Source organism: Zea mays, chromosome 6, assembly GCF_902167145.1.
Source record: "Zea mays cultivar B73 chromosome 6, Zm-B73-REFERENCE-NAM-5.0, whole genome shotgun sequence".
In the NCBI taxonomy this organism is placed as follows: domain Eukaryota; kingdom Viridiplantae; phylum Streptophyta; class Magnoliopsida; order Poales; family Poaceae; genus Zea; species Zea mays.
Window position 1 is genome coordinate 176,994,325 of NC_050101.1, and position 23,619 is coordinate 177,017,943.

The following is a 23,619-nucleotide window of genomic DNA, read 5'->3' on the forward strand; positions in this document are numbered from 1 at the left end:
TACTAAATATAGAAATTAAAACTCTATTTTAATTTCTATATTTGAAAATTTTAGAACTAAAATAGAATAAAATATAGGAACTAAAAATTAGTCCCTACAAACCAAACCGCTCCTTATTTGTGTGTCCGAGACTCCGAGTAGCTTGTTTATAGAGTAGCCTGTTTATAGGAGCGAGCGCGCGGTTCTTCCGGAGGCGCCGCCAGCGGCCGGCCCGTACGTCGTCCTGTCATGCGTGCACTCACACTGCCTGCGTGTCGTCTGCTCTCGAAAAATATAAGACTAAGTTCAACGGTGGCCTCTCCCCTAGCTGTGACGGCGCCAGTACTCCCTCTTCCTCTTCATCGGTGCTCCCTACCGCTGCTACAGTGGTAGCGGGTGGTTGTTGTGCACGCTAGATGAAGAGCGTGGTTGTTGGCCTCCCTTTCATCAATTTCTGTGCACGTGGGTATTTATTAGTTGTGAAAAAATAGTAATAGGTGATAAATAGATGGTGAATAGATATGGAAAATGGTATTTTATGATTATAGTGGGGTATAGGGGAAGGATTTAGGGGAAACCGCTGTACAGGGTAGAGATATAGGGGGGAAGAGAACGCTGACGTGGCACGTGAGTGAGATATAGGGGGAGAAATTTAGAGGGAACCGCTGAACACAGTCTAAGGTCCACCGATGGGTCCATGGCCCCTAGCTACTTGTCGTGTCGACTTGCAGAAGTAAAGATCATGTTCTCAGTGCTGTGGTTATTTTTTTAAAAAAAATCACTAGATACATCTCTCAAATGATCGACAAATTGTGATAGGCAAAAAAAAAATTGCGTGTCGAAATTTTAGACGCCACTTAGTTTACACCAAAATCCATCAATATTTTATATCCTAGCACGTACGTGTCTCGGGTTAAAGAAGAATCTTCAGGATATGTGGACAAATTCTTCAGCAGGCCAGACGTACTCCAGTTAGATACAGTCATGCCATGGCGTTTTGTTTGGCGTTCCACGTACAGGTTGCCGCTCTCCGTCTCCGGCCGAAGCACGCAGCTGCCTCTGCCTGTAGGTAGCGCCTGTGTCGCGCGCGCAGGACACGGAGATCCCAGACGCTGGGCAATCTCGTGCGGCCGCGAGCCCGCGACGGGCAGGGCCGACACTGCCAGGCACAGGCATCCGCCACGACCACGACCACGACTAGCAGACAACTAGCGCTCACGGTGTCGACCGGTCCACCGCTTCCGTAGGGCGCCACGCCACGCATCTATCGTGCTGACAGCACCAGAGCAATGCGAAGGGACAGGCCGATCCAGCAGCCTGAAGCCATCTGCAGCTCTCAACGACCCTTCCGCTCACTCGGTTGCCTTGCCGCAATCAGGAACGCATTTACTGGCGTGCTCTCCGGCAAAACTTCTTCCCTGGACCTGCTGAATGCCAGGAACCAAACAGGCCACAATGAAGAAAAAAAAAAGATGGTCAGCTCATAACAAAAACTTGCTGGACGACCTGTACTGGATATAGAGGTTTATCCATAGTTCTAGTAATGCGTCCTCTCGGATTCAGTTTCTTCAGGGTGGAAAAAACTGAGAAATGCTACAAGAGGGGACCAATTTATCCCGGCCCCTGTGATTATTATGTGTGCTCGAGCAGGCCTGGTTCTTTCAAGTGTCAAGCCCACCGCTCATCCCTTAATTAGAACATCATGAAATGTCTAGGAGGGCAACAGAGAAATGGAATTGCCACCCCTAATGGTTTGTTTTGGGAGGAGGAGATTGAAGGGGCTAAAACCCACTTTCTATTCAAATTTGACAAGTAAAAGGATTTTAGCCACTTCGATTTCCTTGCTCCCAACAAGCTTTAACTGTCAGGTACCATTCCAGATGTTGAAAATATATATACCATGCTCACTAACTTGAGTAAAGATTTAAGTTCTAAGAAGCAAACGTACCCCATGAGGATCAAAATGTATAATTTCCGTGAATACGGACATCTTTGGCAGATACATCTCTAGCTGATGTCTCATACAGTATTATTCTCTCAAACTTCATGGCCAGAACCTAGACTGAGCGAAAACAACATGTCAGTCACAGGAATAGGAATGTAATGCATGTAGAGGAGTCAAACTGCCGTGCAATTAAACTACTAAAAGTCATAAAAAAATTATAAAAAAAACTATAGTTGTACTTCGTTATATACTCTACCAAAGTATAAATTTTCAAGTACTGATTCATCCTATATATAATGAATTAGAACTTGAAATTTTATATTTTAGTAGAGTATATAATGAAGTACAACTATATATATATATATATATATATATATATATATATACACACACACACACACACAATTTTTCATGACATTCGATAGTTTGATTGCATGGGAAGCTTGATTGCATAGCAGTTTGATCCGCATTGTAGAGTAAGTGTGAATACTGTTAGTAGGAAATACAAGAATATCCATTGCACAAAATAATATAAGCTCATCTAATTCCACTCACATGTATTCTTCAAGATGAAGTGCAGCTGCCATGACCGGTTGCTTGCATGCACGCTGCATCGTCCTCCTGCATGCATGTTTCGACTGAATCCATTTTCGAGAAGAAAAAAAATGCTCAGACTGAATCTTTGTGCTCAGTCACAAGCTGATCCTCTGGCTTATCAAGTCCTCTGCCACATGCTACCATGGTGGACTAACTCCACTGCAAGATGACATACATCCAGTCATCTACAAATACACTGTATACCTATCAAGTGTATGATGGAAATGGAAAATAGCTTCACGCTCATTCCTTTATTCTCCAAAAATACCACTTATTTCTCTCTGTTTTCTTAGTGTTCTGCCTGCACAAGAGAATTGGCGATTATTCGCCAATCCATGGCTGTGCTACCGTAGAGACAATCTGGCTTGTACCTTGCGATCGGGTCAAAAATGGTCTTAAGACAACACATATTTGCATGCTTCTCCAGGAATTTCTAGATCTATTTTCCAATTAGATTTCCTGCTTCTAAGTTCATTTGTGTGTTGATCTTTCAGATTTACCAGCAATGTCTTTTTGATGCAGCTGAGCAGCTGGAATTACAAATACAGTGTCTGTGCTGCGCTCCGGGATCAAAACAATGAGCAAGAGCTATAGCTTCTGCACTAATCATCGAAATATGTCGTCTAAGTCTTTGTTCCAAGCTCTCACAAATTTGTATTTTGTAAGCTGTGCAACTTTAGATGTCTAAGATCTGTTGTCTGGAGCTCAACTTTGTAAGCCCAGCTGGAAACCTAATGAATGCATGAAGTGAGAATGCTCAGGAATTTAAGTATTACCATCGTGTTACACTAACCTGACTCAACAAGCCACATGCTATCAAGACAATTGCACCACAAATCACCAATAATCATTGCATGAGCAAATGCCACCTTCTATACAATGAAATCGAACAGCATCTCTTACAACTATTTTTCTGCTAGTAACAACTGATATGAGTTTGATAGCAACATGGCAATCATCACATATCCTGAGGTTTTTCATGATATGGATTGTTGCTCCCTTAGGTGTGTGAATAAGGCCAAAGGCTAGAGCCAATTTCTCACTATGATACATAAGGTGCTCCTCTTTTCGTTCATCATCAATATCATGAAGGACCACTGCGAAGTTTGGAACATATCCGATAGCTTTTATCTGGTCGATCAGCTCTTCAAGTTTTTTGGCGATTTGGTCCATCTGCGGATGTACCTTCTCCTCCGATGTGAAAACATGAACATCACTTCCCACGTGAATCCAACTAACACCAGGTGACTTCCTAACGGCCCTCTCCCTCATATGCTTCCGGACCTTCACAACGCCATCCCATCGGTTGGCTTTTGCATACATGTTAGAGAGTAAAACATAGGTTCCAACATCACTGGGCTCCAACTGAAGAATCTGTTCAGCTACTCGATGACCAAGACCATAATTTTTATATACCTGACAAGAATTTAGCAGTGATCGCCATGCAACAACATCTGTGCCAATGCAGTTATTCACTATGAACCTCTCAGCCTCATCTAGCCTTCCAACTCTGCATAATAAACCAACCATACAAGTATAATGTTCCTTCCCAGGTGTAATTCCAACTTCCTTCATCATAGTATTCAAGTAGTAGAATGCTTCATCAACAAGACCCAACTGAGCACAAGCTGACAATACTCCGACAAAGGTGACATAGGATGGGATCACTGCTGCTGATAGCATACTGTGAAATGCTTCCATTCCTTCCCTTGCAAGGCCATGATGCGCATAGCCTGTGATGATCAAATTCCAAGAGACTACATCACGAAGTGGCATGGAAATGAAGACCCTGTGCGCATCCTCAATGCTTCCACTCTTTGAGTACATGTTCATGAGGGCATTACTGACTAGCAAATGGTCCCAATGCCCAGTTTTCATAACACAGGCACCAAGGGCGTTACCAGTTCTCAAGGCTGCAAGGCCAGCACAGCTGTTGAGAGCCACAGCATAAGTGAACTCATTGGGTTGAACTCCTTCCATCTCCATGTCCAAGAACAACTGCAATGCATCTTCATACAGCTCATTCTGGGTGTAAGCAGTCATAACAGCTGTCCAAGAAACAACATTCTTTTCTGGCAAAACCTCAAATGCACGATTAGCATCATGAACATGGTCACATTTCCCATACATATCAACAAGTGCACTCCCCACATACACATTTAGTTCTAGCCTCTTCTTCAAAGCCTGGGCATGCACCTGAGCCCCAAGAACAGAGTCCTTCATGCTAGCACAATGACCAAGAACTGCGACATAAGACACATAATCCCATTTCTCAGCCTCCCCGGTCATATTTCTCACAATCCCTAATGAACCATCCAGTTGCCCTCGATCAAGATACCCATTTATCATTGAGTTGAACGCGAATGCATCAAAACCGGACACACTCTCAAATACCTTGGACGCATCCTCCATGTGAGCACACTGGCAGTACATATATAGCACCGCGTTGAAAACATAGCGTTGCTCCGCGAAGCCAGCCTTAACAGCATACCCATGGCACTGCCTCCCCATGTCATAGCTCCTGACATTGGCGGTCGCGGACACCGCTGCCGACAGAACGTACTCGTTCATGCCAAAGTCGACCACCCTGAGCAGCTGGAGCGATTCCTTATGGCGCCCCGAGGAAGCGTATCCGGACATGAGGAGGTTTGCGGACACGGCGTTCCGGAAGGGCATGGCGTCGAACACCGTGCGGGCGAGCCCGACCCGGCCGCACTTGGCGTAGAAGGAGATGAGGTTGTTGTGCAGGACGACGTCGAAATGGGCGGCTGTGATGAGACGGGCGTGGAGCGCCTTCCCCTTGGACAGGTCGCCAGCGGCGGCGGCCGCGCGAAGGACGGCCACTGCCGCGTGCCGCTGGAGCGCGGCGCCGCAGGGTCTGGCCATGGATTGGGGCGCAGGGTTTTAGAGAGGTTTAGAGGAAAGGAAAGGGGGAAAACTGCAGGCCAGGGGCTTTGGAGATACAATATATTAGCTCGACGTCGAGATAGCGGGCCAGGGCCCATGTAAGGTTGAAGGTTTAGCCCAAATGTGTATTTCAACTTTGCGTGCTAGGCGTTTATGGGCTAAAACATTAGATGGGTCGGAAGTCCAATAACGGCCCTACTCACTACCCACTGTAAAGTGCGAACTGGTGCCACCGGATTTCACGTAGAAGTTTCACAAGAATTCCGTAAATTTCATAAAAATATTTTATAGGGAGAAAGATCAATACAGAGAACCTCGCAAGAACACAAGCGAGCCTGAGAAAACTATGCTCAGCAGTTGCAGTTGTCAGTAAATTGGCAGAGGGAGCTTACAAAATTTTCAGCTTCGTATCAATGTATTCGCACACCCTGACATAGCGTCCTACTCCAGAAATCTTTAACGACAACGAGGAAGGCAAAAAAAAAAAAAATGGTATATGCAATGGAACTATCTCCGCAGTGCTCCTTTAACTGGCGTCATTTGGCTAACTAGTCTTTCCAACCACCTGTCGTCCCACTTATCAGACTGACCGTCATCAGCTTCTTTCCTGCTGAAGGTGCCAACAACTTCACGTCGGACAGTTGTTTCTGGCCAAAACCGTGTGATGTCCGCGCGGTCGGCGTTGGGTTTCGGCGAGAATGCATTGAGAGATCTGGTGTATCTGCTTGCGCCTTCCCGGTGCCGGTGGTTAGCGGTCGGACGGCGAGATTCGCCGAACGGAGGCGACGGAGAGAAACGAGGTGAGAGTTGCGAAATCCGGTAGGAAACCGTCGTTTCTCGCCTGCTTGTGCTCGGCTCTGGTGTCGTTCAGGCTGTCTTTTTCGCGGTTCCCGATCATGGTCGGTACGATCTCTGCAATAAAATACGTAGTAGTAGTTGGTAAATGGTAACTACTGTCTGGGTTGGTTCTTAGGCTATCCGCACTCATGTCACTCTAAATTCCTACTCTAAAAAGAATATTCTATCCTCGCCAGCAAAATTATATACTCTATATCATAACCCTCCGCAGCCATATTTACTCTATATTACAACTCTATATCAACTACCACATATTTTTATCATTTCATTCCATTTTTTTACCATCCTCCCAACTACCTCCTGTGCTCAGAGAGATTTGGAGTAGAGACTGAGCGACTCTGTAAATAGCGTTTCGCATGCTCTCCCTAACTTTGCAGTCGCCGGTGAGGTTCCCCGCTGCACCATTTTTTCTACTGTATATCTAACCCTATATCGGTAGCGTTCTCTTTACAGTTTCCCACTGCGGCTAGCCTTATGCAGAAAAAAAGGATAAGGAGCAGTGACTAGAGAAAAGCCGAGTGCTCTTGTTCGTAGCAACGAGTGGGTGACAGCAAGCTTTTGCTAATCAACGAAGGGCACATTGATTATGCAGTTTTTTTTTTTACCAACAACTTTTCTCGTGGTTTTACAGCGAAACCCGATTCATCGTCAGCGGTTTTCGAGTGAGGTTTCCGGAAACCGGTAGATTTGAATTTGAGAATCCGAACAGTTCGGATTTTACCGGATTTCGGCGGTTTTCAATGATTTTTCCGTTTACGAGTGTAGCGAGGATCTGTGCTCAAACGAGATTGAAAACCCTGCCGCCGGCTCCCGTTCCCTTTTGTCGCGAACAACGGAAGTTGGTGAACAGACGGCAGGTGGGAGAAAGCGATCCCTGCCAACCTCTTTTCTTCTTTATCAAAATGGAAAACTCTCTATTATCCACCTTATTTTAAAATCATAACACCAAAATATTTTATAAAATATATCGAGTTCAGCTGTGTGTCATAATCTTATTGTGCATGCAATGGTGCACCTTAGGCCTTATTTGTGTATTTTAGTATTCAGCTCAATTCACATTGTTTAATTTGCACTTTAATCCAGCTCAATATATATAGAATGAGGTGAATACTAAAGACCCAAACAAACCCTTAGGTATTAGGGTAATGTATGTCTTGTCGTAGAATTTGCGTATGGGCGGCTAGAATGTATCTCTGCCGCCTCATACAAAAGTACTTACAAAGCCGTAGCAACCCTACCAAAGGGGCCCTAAATGTTGGTTAGGTTGTCTCTATCACATTCTCTATTTTAAATCTCACTCTACAGACAATATCATCTAAAGTGTCACATTCCCTATTTTATATGATCCACCGAAGACAACATAGAAAATCTAAAGTTTAGTGTAAACTATGCGGGAAAATTATTTATGGCATACCGATAAAAAGTGGCTTTAGATTTTTGACACATAAAACTGTACTATTTATCAGGAACACAGAGAAATGTTGTTCATTATCTAGTGCACATCTAGTGCACATCGCAGCGACTAAATTTTCCATTTCCAGCAAGACTTTATCTATAAGATTATTTTCTAAAATGATATTTTTATCGATGGAGTGTGCCGCCGCTAATAATAATCAATATCTGTCATTGTGTTCCTGAGAAATAATACCATTTATGGTGTCCAAGAGCTAAATTAACTATTTGTTAGTGTGCCACAGATAATTTCTCCGAATCATATAGGATGTTGTGATGCTAATTATAAAAGCTAAATATAAAGTACAATGATTGAGCAAAGACGAAAAAATGTTGTGCAATTAAGTGTTTCGTGCAATCATGATTTTTTGTTGAAAATTTTATGGACGCTCTTCATCATTTACTACAGTGGACAGATTGTACTATTTTTTATATCCTTTAATATAAAACAAATCAAACTTTGATACTCTAATAGAGTAAATAATAAAATGTATTTATAACTTTTAGTAATTTAATTAAACGAGAAATTTGATTGTACAACAGTAGCTGAGTCGAGGAAAAAACCACGAAACCCATTACAGGACAGGCAACCTATTTTGAATTTTTGATTTGACAAAAAAATATCTCTACGTTGGGCAGTGGGTCCCACTCCCGCGCCTCGTTTAAAACCGTCCCACTCCTCAACTGATGATGCCCCCCTGTTCCTCCTGTCATCTTCTCCTCCTCAGAAACCCACCAACCCCGTCCAGCCGCCGGCTGTCTCGGCCGCCGCCGCCGCCGCCGCCGCCCTATCCCGGTCCTTCAGGCGAACCAGGTTGGTCATGGCCTTCAACAAGATCAAGGTCTCCAACCCCGTCGTCGAGATGGACGGTAAGCGGGATACCTGTCCTGTCCTGTTCGCCACACAACAGATCTGCTGCGTTCCGTCGTTTGCCTTGTGCCGCGTCCTCTCTTCCGGTCGCTCTAACTCCAGCCGTGGCTTTAGTCGAAGCGTCACAGGAGATCCCGTGGATCTAGTAGACGAGGACCTTGGATCAGATACGCTAGTCTCGCTAGTGTCCGGGATTTTGTTCACTCAGCGATTAATCCAGCTGGTCTGCTTACGTTTGTTGCTGAATTTCGCTTGCAGGCGATGAGATGACCAGGGTGTTCTGGAAATCTATCAAGGACAAGGTAATAGGAACGTGGCTGACTCTATCTCCGTCGCCCTTAGATGTTGCTTCCTGTGCTCTTGTTCCTTGAGAGGACCATCTTTTCCCCATGGGTTGCTGGGATGTTAAATTGTCGATTGAATTTCGTGCAGCTTATATTCCCTTTCGTAGACCTCGACATCAAATATTTTGACCTCGGGCTTCCACACCGTGATGCTACCGACGACAAAGTCACAGTGGAGGCTGCGGAGGCCACACTCAAGTAAGAATTGCACGTTACTGTCACTTCCTTAAGAAGGTGGAAATGAAAAGCAAAGCACAGAAAAGAGTGTTGTGGCTCAGTGTTATTTATATCAAATCCAGATGCTCAAGTTTGTGTTTAGTTGCGTTGTCTAACAAGTGTTTGTGGTGGAATATGCATAGTCGATTTAACCTTTTTTTTTCCATAAGTCATTTAATCACTGGAAAAGTCTTCCTTGAGAAAGTGGCGTGTTTAAGGGCCTTTTTGCTACTCAGCCTGTTGCTTATCTGTTGTTGCTTCAGTAGTCTGGTATTGCGGGCTTTTGAATATTTTGCTGCATCGTGCACCTATCTTTTCTATTGCTTATGCTTCTCCATTATTTGTAGGTACAATGTGGCTATCAAGTGTGCCACCATTACACCAGGTACATTTGGGTTACTGTTCTGCTGACAAAGTTTTAAGAGATTCTAGATTTACTGACATCGCATCAAAATCCATGGCAGATGAAGCAAGGGTAAATGAGTTTGGCTTGAAGGCTATGTGGAAGAGCCCAAATGGCACAATTAGGAATATTCTGAATGGTAAGATGCTGCTGCAGCCTTTAAGTGTAACATTTCTTGGGTCCTCAGGACTGACAGTTTTATTCATGTGCTCGCTGCGTGTAGGCACTGTGTTCAGAGAACCAATCATCTGCAAAAACATCCCACGGCTTGTTCCAGGTATGGAAGGAAGACCATAATCATAGGAGTACTCATTTATGTAATTGCCTTGTAAACTGAACTGTTTGTGAATTCAGGGTGGACAAAACCCATTTGCATCGGGAGGCATGCATTCGGTGATCAGTACCGGGCAACTGATGCAGTTATCAAGGGGCCAGGGAAGCTTAAATTAGTTTTTGGTATGTATGTATGAATCACTCAGCATTTGAGAATCAATGAAATGCTTGTCTTATTAAACGTCCTATGATTCATTTTCTAAAATTCTGCTGAGAGAATCCTGTAAATAATTGACATCTTCCCCTTTGTCCTTTGTTGTTACTGATAGAGGGAAAAGAAGAGCAAGTTGAGCTGGAGGTGTTCAACTTCACTGGTGCAGGAGGAGTTGCCTTATCAATGTACAACACTGACGAGGTGCAGTTGGTGCTTGCTACTATTCCATTACTTGACATATATAATGTGCTCCTCTTGTGATTTATCATCTCAGTATTTGTGTAATTATGCAGTCCATCCATGCCTTTGCTGACGCTTCTATGGCCACTGCTTATGAAAAGAAATGGCCATTGTATCTTAGCACCAAAAACACTATTTTGAAGAAATATGATGGCAGGTAAGGGTTTTGCTAAACTGTTTCTCATTATTTTTCAGGTCTTACTGACGGTGCCTTTTCTCTGGCGCAGCATGTTTACCTGTGTACTTGATTTGTTTGCAGGTTCAAGGACATTTTCCAGGAGGTGTATGAAGCTGGTTGGAAAACCAAATTTGAAGCTGCCGGCATATGGTATAGTTTCAAATCCCGTTTCATATCTCATCTTTTTCTTTAATAAGGTGTGACTCCCAAGGTCTTTCTTGTCATTTGGTCTTTGATGCCTGTAGGTATGAGCACCGCCTTATCGATGACATGGTAGCATACGCACTTAAGAGTGAAGGAGGGTATGTCTGGGCTTGCAAGAATTATGATGGAGATGTGCAGAGCGATTTCTTAGCTCAAGGTTACAATTTGCCTCAGTTTTTACAGTCTGGACTCTCAAGTTCTGAGTAACACTTGCTACTTTCTTGCTCTTAGTTAAAAAAGTGATGTATTTGATTATATGAGTCTTTCTTTAACTGCAGGTTTTGGCTCATTGGGTTTGATGACTTCGGTACTGGTAGGTCACTAAATTTGCTTTTAGTATTTGTCATGATATAATTGATAAATTTCTCCTCAGTTATCAGGCATATTGTTACTAATTTGGTCAGACAAGAAGAAAACGAGTGTATTTTACTTGGATAGTTTTAGACTTTGCAAGTGTTTAGATTAGAGGTTGATGCTGAACTCGTTCATGTAACCTTGTCCCAGGTGTGCCCTGATGGAAAGACGATCGAAGCTGAAGCTGCCCATGGTACTGTTACCCGTCATTACCGTGTTCACCAGAAAGGAGGTGAAACTAGTACGAACAGTATTGCCTCAATCTTTGCGTGGACAAGAGGACTTGCACACAGGTTTGTATGACCATTACGTACAGTTCTAGTACTTACGTGAGATGCATCGGTTCGGATTTATTCGTTATCCAGACCTACAAATTTTGCAGCTTCCAGTTTTCACAGTAATCAACATACATTCCCCTTTCTTGTGTGTGTGGGTTAGGGCAAAGCTTGATGACAATGCTAGACTACTTGACTTCACCCAGAAGCTTGAGGCTGCCTGCGTTGGAGCCGTCGAGTCTGGGAAGATGACCAAGGACCTTGCCCTTCTCGTTCACGGATCTTCAAAGTACGTGGCCGCAGTATTTGTCTTGCTGCCCCATTCAAGTGGCATACACCTCGTGATTTTGTATTGACTGATGTCTGCTGCAGTATCACGAGGAGCCATTACCTGAACACGGAGGAGTTCATTGACGCTGTTGCTGATGAGCTCAGATCAAGGCTGGCAGCCAACTCGAACCTTTGAAATCCTTGCCGAAGTTGTGGTGCTTTCCTGCGCGACGCTTTCGAACCGTTTTTATTATGTCGCCATTTTCTTTCCCTGTGCCACCACCCTGATGAATGAAGAAGGCCTGAGCTAGGCGAACATCTGCAGGCTGCAGCAGTATGCCAAATCATTATCATTACCGTTACCATTACCAATTGGAGATTGCCGTAGATTTCCGCGATTATGGGAACTCATTTACCTGATTATCTGATACGTTTGAAATAAAAGGTCGCCCATTAGAATGATTTCTGGTTGTCTCTTCATCTGTGCCCGATTTCGTGCTAGCCATTGGATTTTTGTCAATTTCAAAATACACGTTACCGGCTTTCATCGTTCTAAACGTTGGAATTGGTTTGTGACACCTTTTCTGACATGTTCCTGCAGACTGCGCCGCTAAATCGGATGTTTGGTACTAGTTAAAAAGTATTAGATACAATCTAATTATAAAACTAAGTACATAATGGAGACACAATACTACCTTATTAATCCTAATTAATCCATGATTCATCCATGTGATGCTATAGTAAACATTTGCTAATTATATATTAATTAGTTTTAATAAATGCTATAGTAAACATTTGCTAAGTACATAATGAGTAGCTTTTATCTGTACAATTAGGTTTGTAATTAGATTATTTAATGCTCGTAGGTGACAATCAAACATCTGACACGAACACAGAAGTAATTGATGGATTTTGAAAAACAATAGCTGAGAGGGTGACGATTGGAGAGCTACCTACCTGTTGGAATTAGAGACTTCGTCCATCTAGATTCCAGAACTACTTTTTGTTAGGACTAGCAGTCAGCACTACTATGGAGTTGTTTGTCAGATAACGTCAGTGTCAATGAGCGAGAATGATGCTCCGAAGCCAGGTGAGAACGAACAATGAATGCATCACGATCACGAGCAGCAGTAGGATAGGAGAGAAGCAGGAAGCACACATCAAATTTAATTTAAACACTGTTTGCAAATTTGCGATGTTATCACCAAACCTAACATAGGCACGACGCGTCCTCCATGCGAATGCAACAACTCAAGCGAACTGCGCGCACATGCATTCCATTCCACCACCTCACGAGGGGCCGCCGGCGCCGAGGATGGCAGCAGCCTGTCCCCCGAACCCCTGCAGGTCGACGCCAGCGAATCCTGGAGGCGGCGGCACCTGCACGCCGATGCCAAACGCGCCGACGTCGAAGGCCACACCACCACCGCCAAGCTGGGCCGCTGGCTGCTGCTGCTGTCGGCCCCTGCGCCCGACGAGCAGCGCGTCACGCAGCAGCTGATCGGCGCTGGCGGCCACAGCGGCCTGCACGCCGGCCAGCGCGGCCCAGAACGCGACCAGGTCGTCGTGGCCCATGGCGCCCAGGTCCGCGTCGATCCACGCCATGGCGGGGCTCCCGGCCTCGCGCTCCTTCCGGATGGCCTCGTCCGCGCGCTCCTGCCTCGCCTTCTCCGCGTCCAGCTGCGCGCGCAGGTCGCCGTGCTGGCGGTTCAGCTCGGAGACCGCGCGGTCCTCGCCGCCGCCGGCGGAGGAGTGGCCGGCACCGGCACCGGCACCGGCAGGCGAGGGGGTGGACGAGGCGAGGAAGCGGTCGACGACGGACTCCACCGAGGGGTGGCCGAACGAGAAGGCCTTGCCGGCGGGGGAGAAGACGACGGCGGCCACGTCGGCGCCGCATAGGATGGAGAGCTCGCTGGCCTTCTTGAACAGCCCCGCGCGCCGCTTGGAGAAGCACACCTGCCGTGCCTCGTCGCTCTCTATGCGCCGGATCTCGATTTTCTGCCGCCCCATGCTCGGCCGCCGTGGAGGCGCCATTGCTAGCGCAGTGCGTACGTCGCCGGCCGGTCAGCTACTAACCGGAGGAACACTCTGTATTGTGGCTGCAGTAGTTCATCATTTATAGTATAGCTAACGCTGCAAGGTAAACCACTGAGGCAGATTATGAGAAATTAGAAGGCATGGGTTGTCGCTTCTGAGGATCCAAACAAAGAGGATTAACTAGGTGTAGTTCAAGCTGTATGCACACATATTCCAGATGCTAATGCTAAATGAGGGATGAGTTTAAACACTGAGCTGTTAAATTGTAATGTTCTGTGTGAGGAATGTAACGTTTTGTGCGAGAAAATTGGTGTTTAATGAAGCATAATTAGATAGTGTTTATTGTAGTCCATAAGCACCAACATGTTGGATACAAGAAGGATACGAGCTGAAATTAGATCGCATTTATATTAGCATGTTGTGCCAATTTATGTGCTGTCATATTTTGCTATCCATTAACCTTGCCGCCATGACAGGTATTTCCTGGTAACACAATCTCATGATTTCTATGAGTTTGTAATCTTCTGCAAAGCTTGCACGCGCCTTGAAGGTCTTGGCATCTTAAACTTGTTTAGAACTTAGAAGCCAGGGGAATGACAAATCCTTTGGCTATCGCCAAACATGCTCTCAAGAGCGAAAATAAGCTTCCGTGTAAATGTTAGGGTTTTGACCATAACCGTTTGCGGCTGCCACAAAAATTATCAATTGGGAATGGAAAAAGGCAGTTTTCTGAACTTCATCGTGGTTGCAGGCCGAAGCTCCGCAGAATTTAGGTGTTGTTTGGTTCACAAAATGTCGGAAAGAGTCTAAACAACTCAGCTTATGCCATAAACATCTCACACTAACATATACTATGACGTCGGCCTACCACACCCAATTGAAAGGGTTTCGCACATGAAGTTTTGAAGCTCCATCGATGCTAAAGCTATGAAATACATCTTTAATACCGGTTCTTCTGAAAATTTGGTACTAAAACGATATTAAAGGGTCATGTAAAAACCAATACCTTAAACATGTATGCATTGAGATGGCACACATGAGTTTGTGTGACTTCACCTATTTATGTAACATAAAAAAAACAAGACGGATCGTGACTATAGATCCTAAACTCGATCTTGTGACTAAACCCTAAACTCAATTCATTTATACTCGATCTTAGCTCACGTTTAGCGTCTAATCCACATAGTATTTTATACATGTAAGCTTGATCTCAACTTAGTTTTATATGTTTATCATAGAAACCGTGCTAAAATGGATCACCGTAAAATAGAAGAGAAGTTAAACCGTAGAAACTTAGGGTAGCTGAAACTAAGATGGATCACCGTGCTAAGATGGATCTTCCATTTTACGGAGTATCAGAGAGCGCATACCCATCAACATCCAAAGATGCAATAGATTTTAGAATTAGGAACTTAGGGTAAGCCGAGGCAATTTACCCAATCAGTTTTGAATTCGCGCAAAGGTTAGTGGGATGAAACGCTAGCGGGCTAGATTGGAATTTAAATAAAATGCAATTCAAATTTAGACTGAAAATCCCTTCTGTATCGGCCTCGCCTGTATATAAAACTGGCATTCGATAGTAGCTTTTCTACCAGTGATAAACTAAACACACACGCAGCATGTTGGTCCAATACGTTTATACTCGTCCATTCAGTCAGTCAATGGAGAGTAGCAGTTGTTTTACAATGTACAAATGAGGCGAGACGGCAGGCTACACTACCAGCTAGCTGCACATCACCGGCCCTTGTAATCTTAGCAAACAAACGAACAAATCAACCAGCATATATATCGGATTACCACTACTAATCAAACTCTAGCTAACCTGCTAGATTTGCCTCTTGATGCATGCGACAGCTTCCATGCCAAATGCTTCCACGTTAAAACATCGGAAACGCGGCTGCCCGTGTCGCTAGAGCAAACAGCCCTTCTCTTCTTCTCAGTTGGCCTGGCAGAACGTACGGAAGAACACCCTCGAAGGAAAGGGAAAAAAAAAGAACAAGCAGTAACGGTAGAAGAGAAATCCCAAACAAGCACGCGACGCGTCGCAGCTCTGCGCTGCTAGATGGGAATGGCGCCATTGCCGGTTGCTGAATAGTGTGCGTTCACCAGGCCATTCAGTGGCTTCATGACGTGCCCAGCCTTTAATTTTTGCGCTCCTCCTTTGCTGCAGGTGTGTCTGCCAGTCGAACTGATAAGACCAGGTTGGAGCAGGTGATCAAGCTGACCTGATGACGCTGCTACCAATCCTGCCAAGATTTTCGTTAATTGTTCAGACGTTTAAATTTCTTTCAAAGACAACAGATAGTTAAACAGGCAAAATAAGTAGACGGTTTGAGGATGTCTTACCTAAGAAAAGCGGAGATGGCTTGCCGGGCCTTGACTTGAATTCAGGATGAAATTGTGCACCGACGAAAAACCTATGAGTTGGCAGTTCGATAATCTGCAATGTGACAAATCAAATACGTGAGACCAGGTTTCCTAAAAGAAAATGCATCAGACTAGGCCATGGTTCATTCTTCATGGAAAAGTGTTGGCACCCATACCTCCATGCGTTTACCACTTTCATCCCTGCCAACGAAAGAAAGCCCTGCCTTCTCAAATTCTGGGACCATATCAGGATTCACCTCGTATCTGTGGCGGTGCCGTTCATCAACGTAGCTAGCATTCCCATACCTAAGGCAGTTCAGAATTCAAGCAATTATCTCCGAGTACTCCATAGATAATCAAATGGTGGAAGAGGGACCAGATGTAAAACTCCTGCAGAAACACTGGTGAAAGATGTGGGAGTGCTTCTTACAGTTTAGCAGATTTGCAGTTAGTGACCTGGAAAAAGGTCCTCCTTGATCCAAGGCGCATTGTTGCCCCCATATGGGTTTTTGACCCCTTCGGAACAACAGAAGCATGGTTGGAACTAATACAGCTAGTTTTCAACACAAAGGAATTTAGGTAACTACACTAGCAGCTGTAGCAAAATAATTACCTCTGGCATGAAAATAACACATGGGGTTTTTGTGGTTGGATCGAACTCTGTGCTGTTTGCACCGTGCAACTTCATGATAGAACGTGCAAACTCAATCACTGCAATTTGCATGCCCAAGCAAATGCCAAGATATGGAATGTTGTTTTCTCGCGCATATTTTGCAGCCAGAATTTTCCCTTGAACTCCTCTGTCTCCAAAACCCCCTGGCACCAACACACCATCTGCACCCTGAGGTGCAAAAACTCGTTCAGATTTTTATATAGTGGGCTAGTGGTGTGTCACCAGAAGGCATTCTGTGCTTACCTTTAACAATTCCCATGCTTTTTCGTAGGCATCAAGATTCTGAAAATGCGACGGTATCCCAATTAGTACCAGTTAATTCTCTAAGATATGGAAAAGAACATTTGATAAGGTATAAAAAAACTGACCTCTTCTGCTGCAGAATCTTCAAGATCACAGGAAGGAACCCAGTCTACCACAAGTTTCCTGTCCAAAGCAACCGACGCATGCAAAAGAGCCTGACAGAAGCGGAAGAAATAGATAAGGCCCACCAGTTTGGTTGAAAACTGTATGTGTTATAAGATATAAAACAGTAATGGCACCTTGATAACAGATAGGTAGGAATCTGACAGGCCAGTATACTTTCCAACCATAGCAATCCTAACCTGAAAAGGATTTTCATGCCATAATATCAAGCACTGTGTATTACAAATAGGCTAAGGGAGTCGTTTCAACATTGGAAACAGCAGCTAAAATGATCAACAAACCAACCGGAGATTTCAATCTGTCACATCTGCTGGCTCTTTCAGTCCATTCAGACAACTGGGGTTCTCGAGCAACTTTACCCACACTGCACGCATGAAGAAATAATACATGTAAGTATTCTCAGAAAAGAAGCCAACTGGAAGAGCTTATAATACTTTGGTCCAATGGCATACCACTGAATGTCTAACACTTTCAAAATAGCTTCATGGGCCTTCTGGTCCTATAAAGAGAGAAAAGCTTTCAGGTTAACCATGTCAAATGAGAATTTGGCAATCATGCATACAAGTAATTTCATATGACATACTCTGAGCAACAAAGGGATGTGCCAAATGTTCGTTACATCACGGAGATTAATGATATTTGATATCTGCCAAATAAAATCAAAGTCAGTATTGCTGTTGCATGATGCAGACTTGGTATCTTTAAAAAATAAGCCTTGATCACACAACATTTTTACCGGAACATGACAAAATTGTGCGAGCTTCACTTTCACATGTTCTTCAAGTGGCTGCCAAAAAACACAGAGCAAACCAATTATAGAGCCACCATCAGCATTTAAAGGTTCAGAGGAGGCACGGAATGCAAATATAGATACAAATTATGTGGTATACCTGTGTACTACGGCATGCCAAAATATCAGGCATGAGTCCAAGTCCTCTAAGTCCGCGAACACTATGTTGGGTGGGCTTTGTTTTCTAGATAATAGAGAAAACAACAACATTAGTTTCTGAACAGGAATAATATCTTTGGGACATCAAAAGTAACACTGTAACCCCAAATCAGGAGAAGCTTACCTGCTCACCAACCACATTTAAAACTGGTACAAGACTGACATGCACCAAGCAGAAGTTTCCAGGCCCTGACAGTTTTCACAAGATTGCATCAATAAACAATTTATCCTAATAGCAAATAGACATTGGGTCACCATCCTTGAGTAAAAACATAAGTAAAACAAGGAAAACATTGCAGAAATTTACAGTTTCCTTACCTACACGGTATGAAAATTGACCTAATGCTTCAATGAAAGGCATTGATTCAATGTCCCCTGCATCAAGAATGTCACTGTCGTTATGTGGCAAAAACATTGTCTCATGCACCGGAATACTTACAGGTATGGGAACAATTGAGCAAACTAATATATGTTATTTTGCGATTTCCTGCAACGATACAGAATGTTTTTTTTACCTATAGTGCCACCAAGTTCTATGACACAAACATCAGCTGGCTCTTCTGTGCCATCAACTGGATTCATTGCCACACGTTCAATCCACTCTTGTATTTCATCTGTGATGTGCGGCACAACCTGATAAAGAGAATGAACTCTAATTTGTAAAGCCAAGGTAACAGTGGGCATCTTTTCCGTGGCTACAGAAAAGCATGGAAATCTCTGTTCTGATAAGCGTTCCTCACCTGAACAGTTTTTCCTAGGTAATCCCCTCTACGTTCCTTGTCAATAACAGACTGCAGTTTTTGAAACATTAGTAGAAAAGTTATTACCAGTTCTATTATTAAATCCATGATATCTCATAAGGTATACATAAGCATATGCTCCGGTGGTCCTAAATTCTGTCGAGTACAAAGTGATAGACGACAGCTACCCACTTTCATTAAACCATATTTCTAGTATCAGGATGTCATAATCTATTCTAATTATATTATGAGTTACAACTTATATGCACATATTTCAACCACTAATAGACCTCCAGAACAATTTGCAGATGCAGTAAAGCAAGCATCCAGATCTGCAATGGGTCCAAGCCTATGATTAGTGCACTATCAACCTGATATGCTTTCCACCAACCAATTGCTTTAGACAGCATCACAGCAGTGGCTGACTAAGGACCAGATGATTGCCCACATGCAGTATTGAACTGTAGCAGATCTTACAATAGGAAAAAGCAACATCACAAAAGATTTGCGGGTTCCATTAAACATTCAGAGGTAAAGAAAAGCACCCAACCTCCTTGCAAAAGAAAAAACACCGAATATTCCTAGTTCGTAAATGTCAAGGTGAAGCATAAGCCACAACCTTTTTTAAAATATATATATATATAGACTAGCAGGTTAGCTCGCAGCCTTGTGTGGGCTTATGAGAGAGGCTGTTTATTCCCTCACCTGGTAGATCTTCCCCGTGGTTATGTTGTTGTCACGAGTCAGCTTGATGTCCAGAAATCGTTCGTAGTTTCCAAGGTCCAAGTCCACCTTTGAAAAGAAGGGTTGGAGCAAAATGAAGTCTTGTTAGCCATCAAAGAAGCCTTGCACAGATATAGTACAGTTCTAACACGTTGGAGAAAAGTGAAGAATGGACAACAGGACAGGTGTATGAAGCGCTAGAACTGACGACCAGTCCGTGAAAGTTGAAGCTGTAAAACAAGGAGGGACGATATGTGGCGCTATCGTGCAGCTGCAGACGTGTGCCACTTGGCAAATCGATTGCTCAAATCTCCAGTTGTGGAATGTGGTGATGGGTGTACAGTGAACAAGAAAGTACGTGCAGGGGAAAAGAAAGTAGGCACACAGGACTATTATTATATGCAGTGTGAATCGTACTCGTACCTCACCGCCGTCGTCCAAAACAAACACTTCGCCATGCTCGAGCGGAGACATGGTTCCGGCATCGATGTTGAGGTATGGATCTGCACACCACCAGCGACAGTGAAAGCAGTTCAGAAAAACGGTTTCATCTCCCAGAGCACCCAACAGATTAAAAGAAACTCAAGAGTCACAAGTCTCCACGGCACTGGCTCGATCAACGTAGAAACCTGCAGTGAAATCAAGTGGTACGGGGCAAGTCTGCCGACTGCCGGGACGTGACGAGACAGGGTAGAAAACGTTTTTGTGCAAACTGAGAGAGACAGACGCGAGAAATGAAAGGTGCTGAGCACTTGGTCCGCGTGAAGAGACAAAAAAAAAACAAGAAAGAGTCTCCCAGTGCGGACAAAATTCCAGTGCACGGGATGGGAAATTTGACCTGCATTACTGCCCCCAGCGCCCCAATAAAAAAACCCAACAGTGCGCCTGAGAAGTTCATGTGCTCCAAGGAACCCAGACAGTGACAGTGGCACAGGATCGGAATCAGATGCCTACTTGAGCAAAGCAGCGAGCGGCGACTCGTCGCTGGCTGCTGGCTACCACGCCAGAGGAAGAAAAGGTAGAATTGCTTTTGTAGCACTGCTACTACGTACTGACAGAGGAAACAAGCCGGCCAAGGTAACAGCAGTTGAAATATATATGCAGTAGCAGCACACCGATACAGCAGGGGAAAAAGAAATTGGGTGCGACTGATAATAAGAAAGCATGGAAAGCTACAGGTGCCTACTAGGTAGTACAAAAACGACGGCACATGAGATGAAGCCTTATCCACATACATGTCCCAGAGCAGGCGAAGGCGACCGTCAAGAGAGGCCCATATCAGATGAGGCCCCCATTCATTACTCGATGGAAATGGAGTCGGTCCTAGCAACGTGGGCGGCACCCTAGTGAAGTGTGAACCTCCCCCACGCGGCCACGGCCACGGCCACGGCCACGCCCACCCCAACTTCAACTTGTGACGACGATCTCGAGGGCGGCGAGTAGTTTATATGCCCGAACCGCCAAAAAACGGAAGCGGGCACACGTACGCATGGGAGGGAGAGGGACTAGGGGGACGCCAGGGGAATAAAAAACGGCCGGAGCGGAACGGCTTTTGTTTTGTACGGGGAGGGCGGGAGGCCATTCCGGCGTTGTGCGATCACGTGGCCGCCATTACTCTCCCTTGCCTTGCCACCCTCTCTCTTTTCTCTCTCTCTCTCTCTCTCTCTCTCTTTTCAGTTTGACCGGAGAGGAGGGGCGTGGAGGGAGAAACCAGAAACGGACGCGGGCGGGCGGGCGGCGGGCTTACCGATCTTGATGGAGGTGACGCGGAGGCCGCAGGACTTGAGGACGACCCCGACGCTGCTGGCCGTCACGCCCTTCCCGAGCCCGCTCACCACGCCGCCGGTCACCAGCACGTACTTCATGACGCGTTCGGGGGTCGATCTCCTCCTGGCGGGCGGGCGAGGGGCGCGCGCGGTCGTCTCACTCACGCGGTCGAGTCGAAGAGGGACGAGGGCGGTTGGCGGCGGTGCCTTGCCGCGGCGAGGCGGGACGGAGGGGCGTGGGAAGCGAAGGCGAGATGGGAAATGGGCAAATGGCCGAATGGGAGAGTTGGTTTTATTTTATTTTTTTTGGTTAGGGGCTAGCCGCCAGCCAAACCAAGGGAGGTTGGGGTTTGGGAGCGCGGAGGGGATGTTGGGTTAAATAGGCGTCGGCCCTCGGATCGGGGGCGAGAGGGAGAGGGGACAACTGCCACTGGTACGGCCCACTACCGTGCTCCGTCTCTTTCTCTCTCACACGCGCGCGCGCTACTGACACCGCGAAAATCTGTTAAAACACACACACACACACAAAAAAAAGTGTACTGGGCTGGGCTGGGCTGGGCTCTCCCATCCATCCCCTCCTGTGTCGCTAGAGTACATATACATACAGTTCACAACGAGATCTTGTAATAAGCGTACAGTGGCGTGCAGTAGCCTATTTATCCAGACAGATCCAAAGGCACAGGCGCCACTGGACCACGCCACGCTTCGCCGTTTGACCCTGCTTCTCCTGGTCGTGTTTTTTTCCTCCTCCGTTGAGAGCTAGCATTTGGCATCTCTTACCGACCAGGTCGCGTGTATATATGCTAGTGGACTGACTGGTCGAGTAGAATCTGTTGGACTGGACGACGCGAGATTATATTCCGTTATTCTTCGTGTATTGACGTGAGCTGGTGTGTGGATATGGTGAAACCGACCTGAGCTTGTTGGACGGCACGCGTACGTGCGAACGACACGGTATATATTCCTCGTGTACTAGCTTGACTGTGCGTGTACCATCGTCTCGTATAGGCAACCGTACGTTCAGAGATACGGAGGGAAGATGAGCTAGTAGCGTACGCATAACGCATGCATGCGTGCATGTGCATGTGCATGCCGAAGCAAGCAGGTCAGGTGAGGTTGTCTTCCTCTATATTCATCTTATATATCCGTCATTTATAGTTTACTTAAAAAATTTCATCCTCTATGTCTTCATCCTCTCCAACATCCTAAAAATCTCAAATATCTATATTAGAGACATTTTTATTTTTATTTTTTTTACATATGTACATGTCATACTCTTAAATGTATTTCACATATTTTAGTTTTGTTAAACCGGTTATTTAAAGTATTCAGATGGATAGAAGACTAATCTAGCAGTGTCCTTTAAATTTAGAGAAATTGTTTAGAGAATGCTACTGGAGATCGTATAGAACCGTTTGATACTCTATATTTAGGTTAGAGGACCCTTTAGAGGCAAAGCTAGAGACAGAATATGATCGTGCTCCCACGGCCCAGTGAGGCAGTGACGACCCGCGTCTGCTGCAAAGTCGTCCAACGTCACAAGCATGCTTATTGTCGGCGATGGAATGGTATTCGAATAGAAAGAGAGAGATGCCAGTACTGCAAGAAGAAGTCATATGACAGACAGGCATGCATGAGCCATCCTCCAGTCCTCCTCCTAGCTCGATCTTCTGCGATACGATCGCCGACGACGGACGTGTGGCGTCCGGACGTTCAACTGTCGCGTTTCACTGCCGGCCAGAAGAAGAAGAAGAACCGTTTCAGACGACGTACGGATCCGACTCCGACTATATATTGGTTGCCGACTAAGACTGAACCGTGGTGCTGGCGCGCGCTACCTATTTCGATCGGGTGCGCTGTCGACCGAGAGAAAGAACCCCGACGACGAGATGGATCTATAGATATTGATCCGGTGGGACCGGCTTCCATTCGGGCCATCTCTTTCGTTGAATTCGCTGTGGCAATCGTCTGTGCATGCAGCAGGAGCTCGTGAGATGGATCAGCTGCCTAGCTAGCTAGTTTAGTTTCACAGCTCGATCGGTCGGTCTCGAATTTGCTTCGATGCTACTCCTCGATCGACGTGGCAATACCCATATATACGCGACCCATGAGCTAAGCTAGCTAGCTAGATCTAGGTGCTGAGCTGCCACCCATGTAGAAATTGATGAAGCGTTCTCACCTCTGTCGAGGCCGCATGATTCTATTAAATAGGAAAGCAATGATGCTTAGATTTACATGAGTAACAACCTTTAAGATGGGACCTACAGGATCTATGTATTGCTGAACAAACTCTGCCGTATCTAGTCCCAAAATATAGGATATTACTAACTGACTATATCTGATAACACACGCGTTATC

The 23,619-nt window shown here is 45.2% G+C and overlaps 4 protein-coding genes across 10 annotated transcripts; 1 reads left to right on the forward strand and 3 right to left on the reverse strand.

Annotated features, from left to right (window-relative positions):
• Positions 1–722: 722 nt before the first annotated feature.
• On the reverse strand, positions 723–5,452 carry LOC103630757 (pentatricopeptide repeat-containing protein At5g39680). 4 transcript variants are annotated; one of them, XM_008651820.3, is made up of 3 exons: positions 2,480–5,415; positions 1,928–2,041; positions 723–1,406 (listed from the first exon to the last, which is right to left on the reverse strand). In XM_008651820.3, the coding sequence occupies exon 1, from the start codon at positions 5,405–5,407 to the stop codon at positions 3,359–3,361; it is 2,049 nt and encodes a 682-aa protein (XP_008650042.1). In that variant the 5' UTR covers positions 5,408–5,415; the 3' UTR covers positions 723–1,406; positions 1,928–2,041; positions 2,480–3,358. The 4 variants fall into 4 exon arrangements, with proteins under 4 accessions (XP_008650042.1, XP_008650041.1, XP_008650043.1 ...); XM_008651819.3 differs by having other exon boundaries at positions 772–1,403; positions 2,480–5,452; XM_008651821.3 differs by having other exon boundaries at positions 772–1,403; positions 1,928–2,036.
• A 3,003-nt stretch (positions 5,453–8,455) lies between these two features.
• On the forward strand, positions 8,456–12,041 carry LOC100272371 (uncharacterized). The gene is made up of 15 exons (NM_001146852.2): positions 8,456–8,608; positions 8,868–8,911; positions 9,042–9,151; positions 9,517–9,554; positions 9,634–9,711; positions 9,796–9,849; positions 9,927–10,028; positions 10,175–10,260; positions 10,353–10,456; positions 10,559–10,627; positions 10,723–10,838; positions 10,960–10,994; positions 11,186–11,328; positions 11,474–11,599; positions 11,683–12,041. Exons 1-15 carry the CDS (start codon positions 8,560–8,562, stop codon positions 11,774–11,776), a joined length of 1,248 nt encoding a protein of 415 aa, NP_001140324.2. The 5' UTR covers positions 8,456–8,559; the 3' UTR covers positions 11,777–12,041.
• A 678-nt stretch (positions 12,042–12,719) lies between these two features.
• On the reverse strand, positions 12,720–13,670 carry LOC100284657 (uncharacterized). Its single transcript, NM_001157552.2, has one exon. It carries the CDS (start codon positions 13,612–13,614, stop codon positions 12,871–12,873), a length of 744 nt encoding a protein of 247 aa, NP_001151024.1. The 5' UTR covers positions 13,615–13,670; the 3' UTR covers positions 12,720–12,870.
• A 1,506-nt stretch (positions 13,671–15,176) lies between these two features.
• Positions 15,177–21,599, reverse strand: LOC100194241 (CTP synthase family protein). 4 transcript variants are annotated; one of them, XM_008649216.3, is made up of 20 exons: positions 20,731–20,981; positions 19,919–19,998; positions 19,478–19,564; positions 18,773–18,823; positions 18,548–18,665; positions 18,351–18,407; positions 18,157–18,221; positions 17,974–18,057; positions 17,820–17,870; positions 17,667–17,729; positions 17,536–17,582; positions 17,369–17,447; positions 17,200–17,262; positions 17,026–17,115; positions 16,901–16,939; positions 16,598–16,825; positions 16,415–16,500; positions 16,161–16,290; positions 15,964–16,057; positions 15,177–15,863 (listed from the first exon to the last, which is right to left on the reverse strand). In XM_008649216.3, the coding sequence occupies exons 2-20, from the start codon at positions 19,967–19,969 to the stop codon at positions 15,676–15,678; spliced, it is 1,671 nt and encodes a 556-aa protein (XP_008647438.1). In that variant the 5' UTR covers positions 19,970–19,998; positions 20,731–20,981; the 3' UTR covers positions 15,177–15,675. The 4 variants fall into 4 exon arrangements, with proteins under 4 accessions (XP_008647438.1, XP_020394393.1, XP_035815284.1 ...); XM_020538804.3 differs by lacking the exon at positions 20,731–20,981 and adding an exon at positions 20,450–20,580; XM_035959391.1 differs by lacking the exon at positions 20,731–20,981 and adding an exon at positions 20,125–20,250.
• Between the last annotated feature and the right edge of the window lie 2,020 nt (positions 21,600–23,619).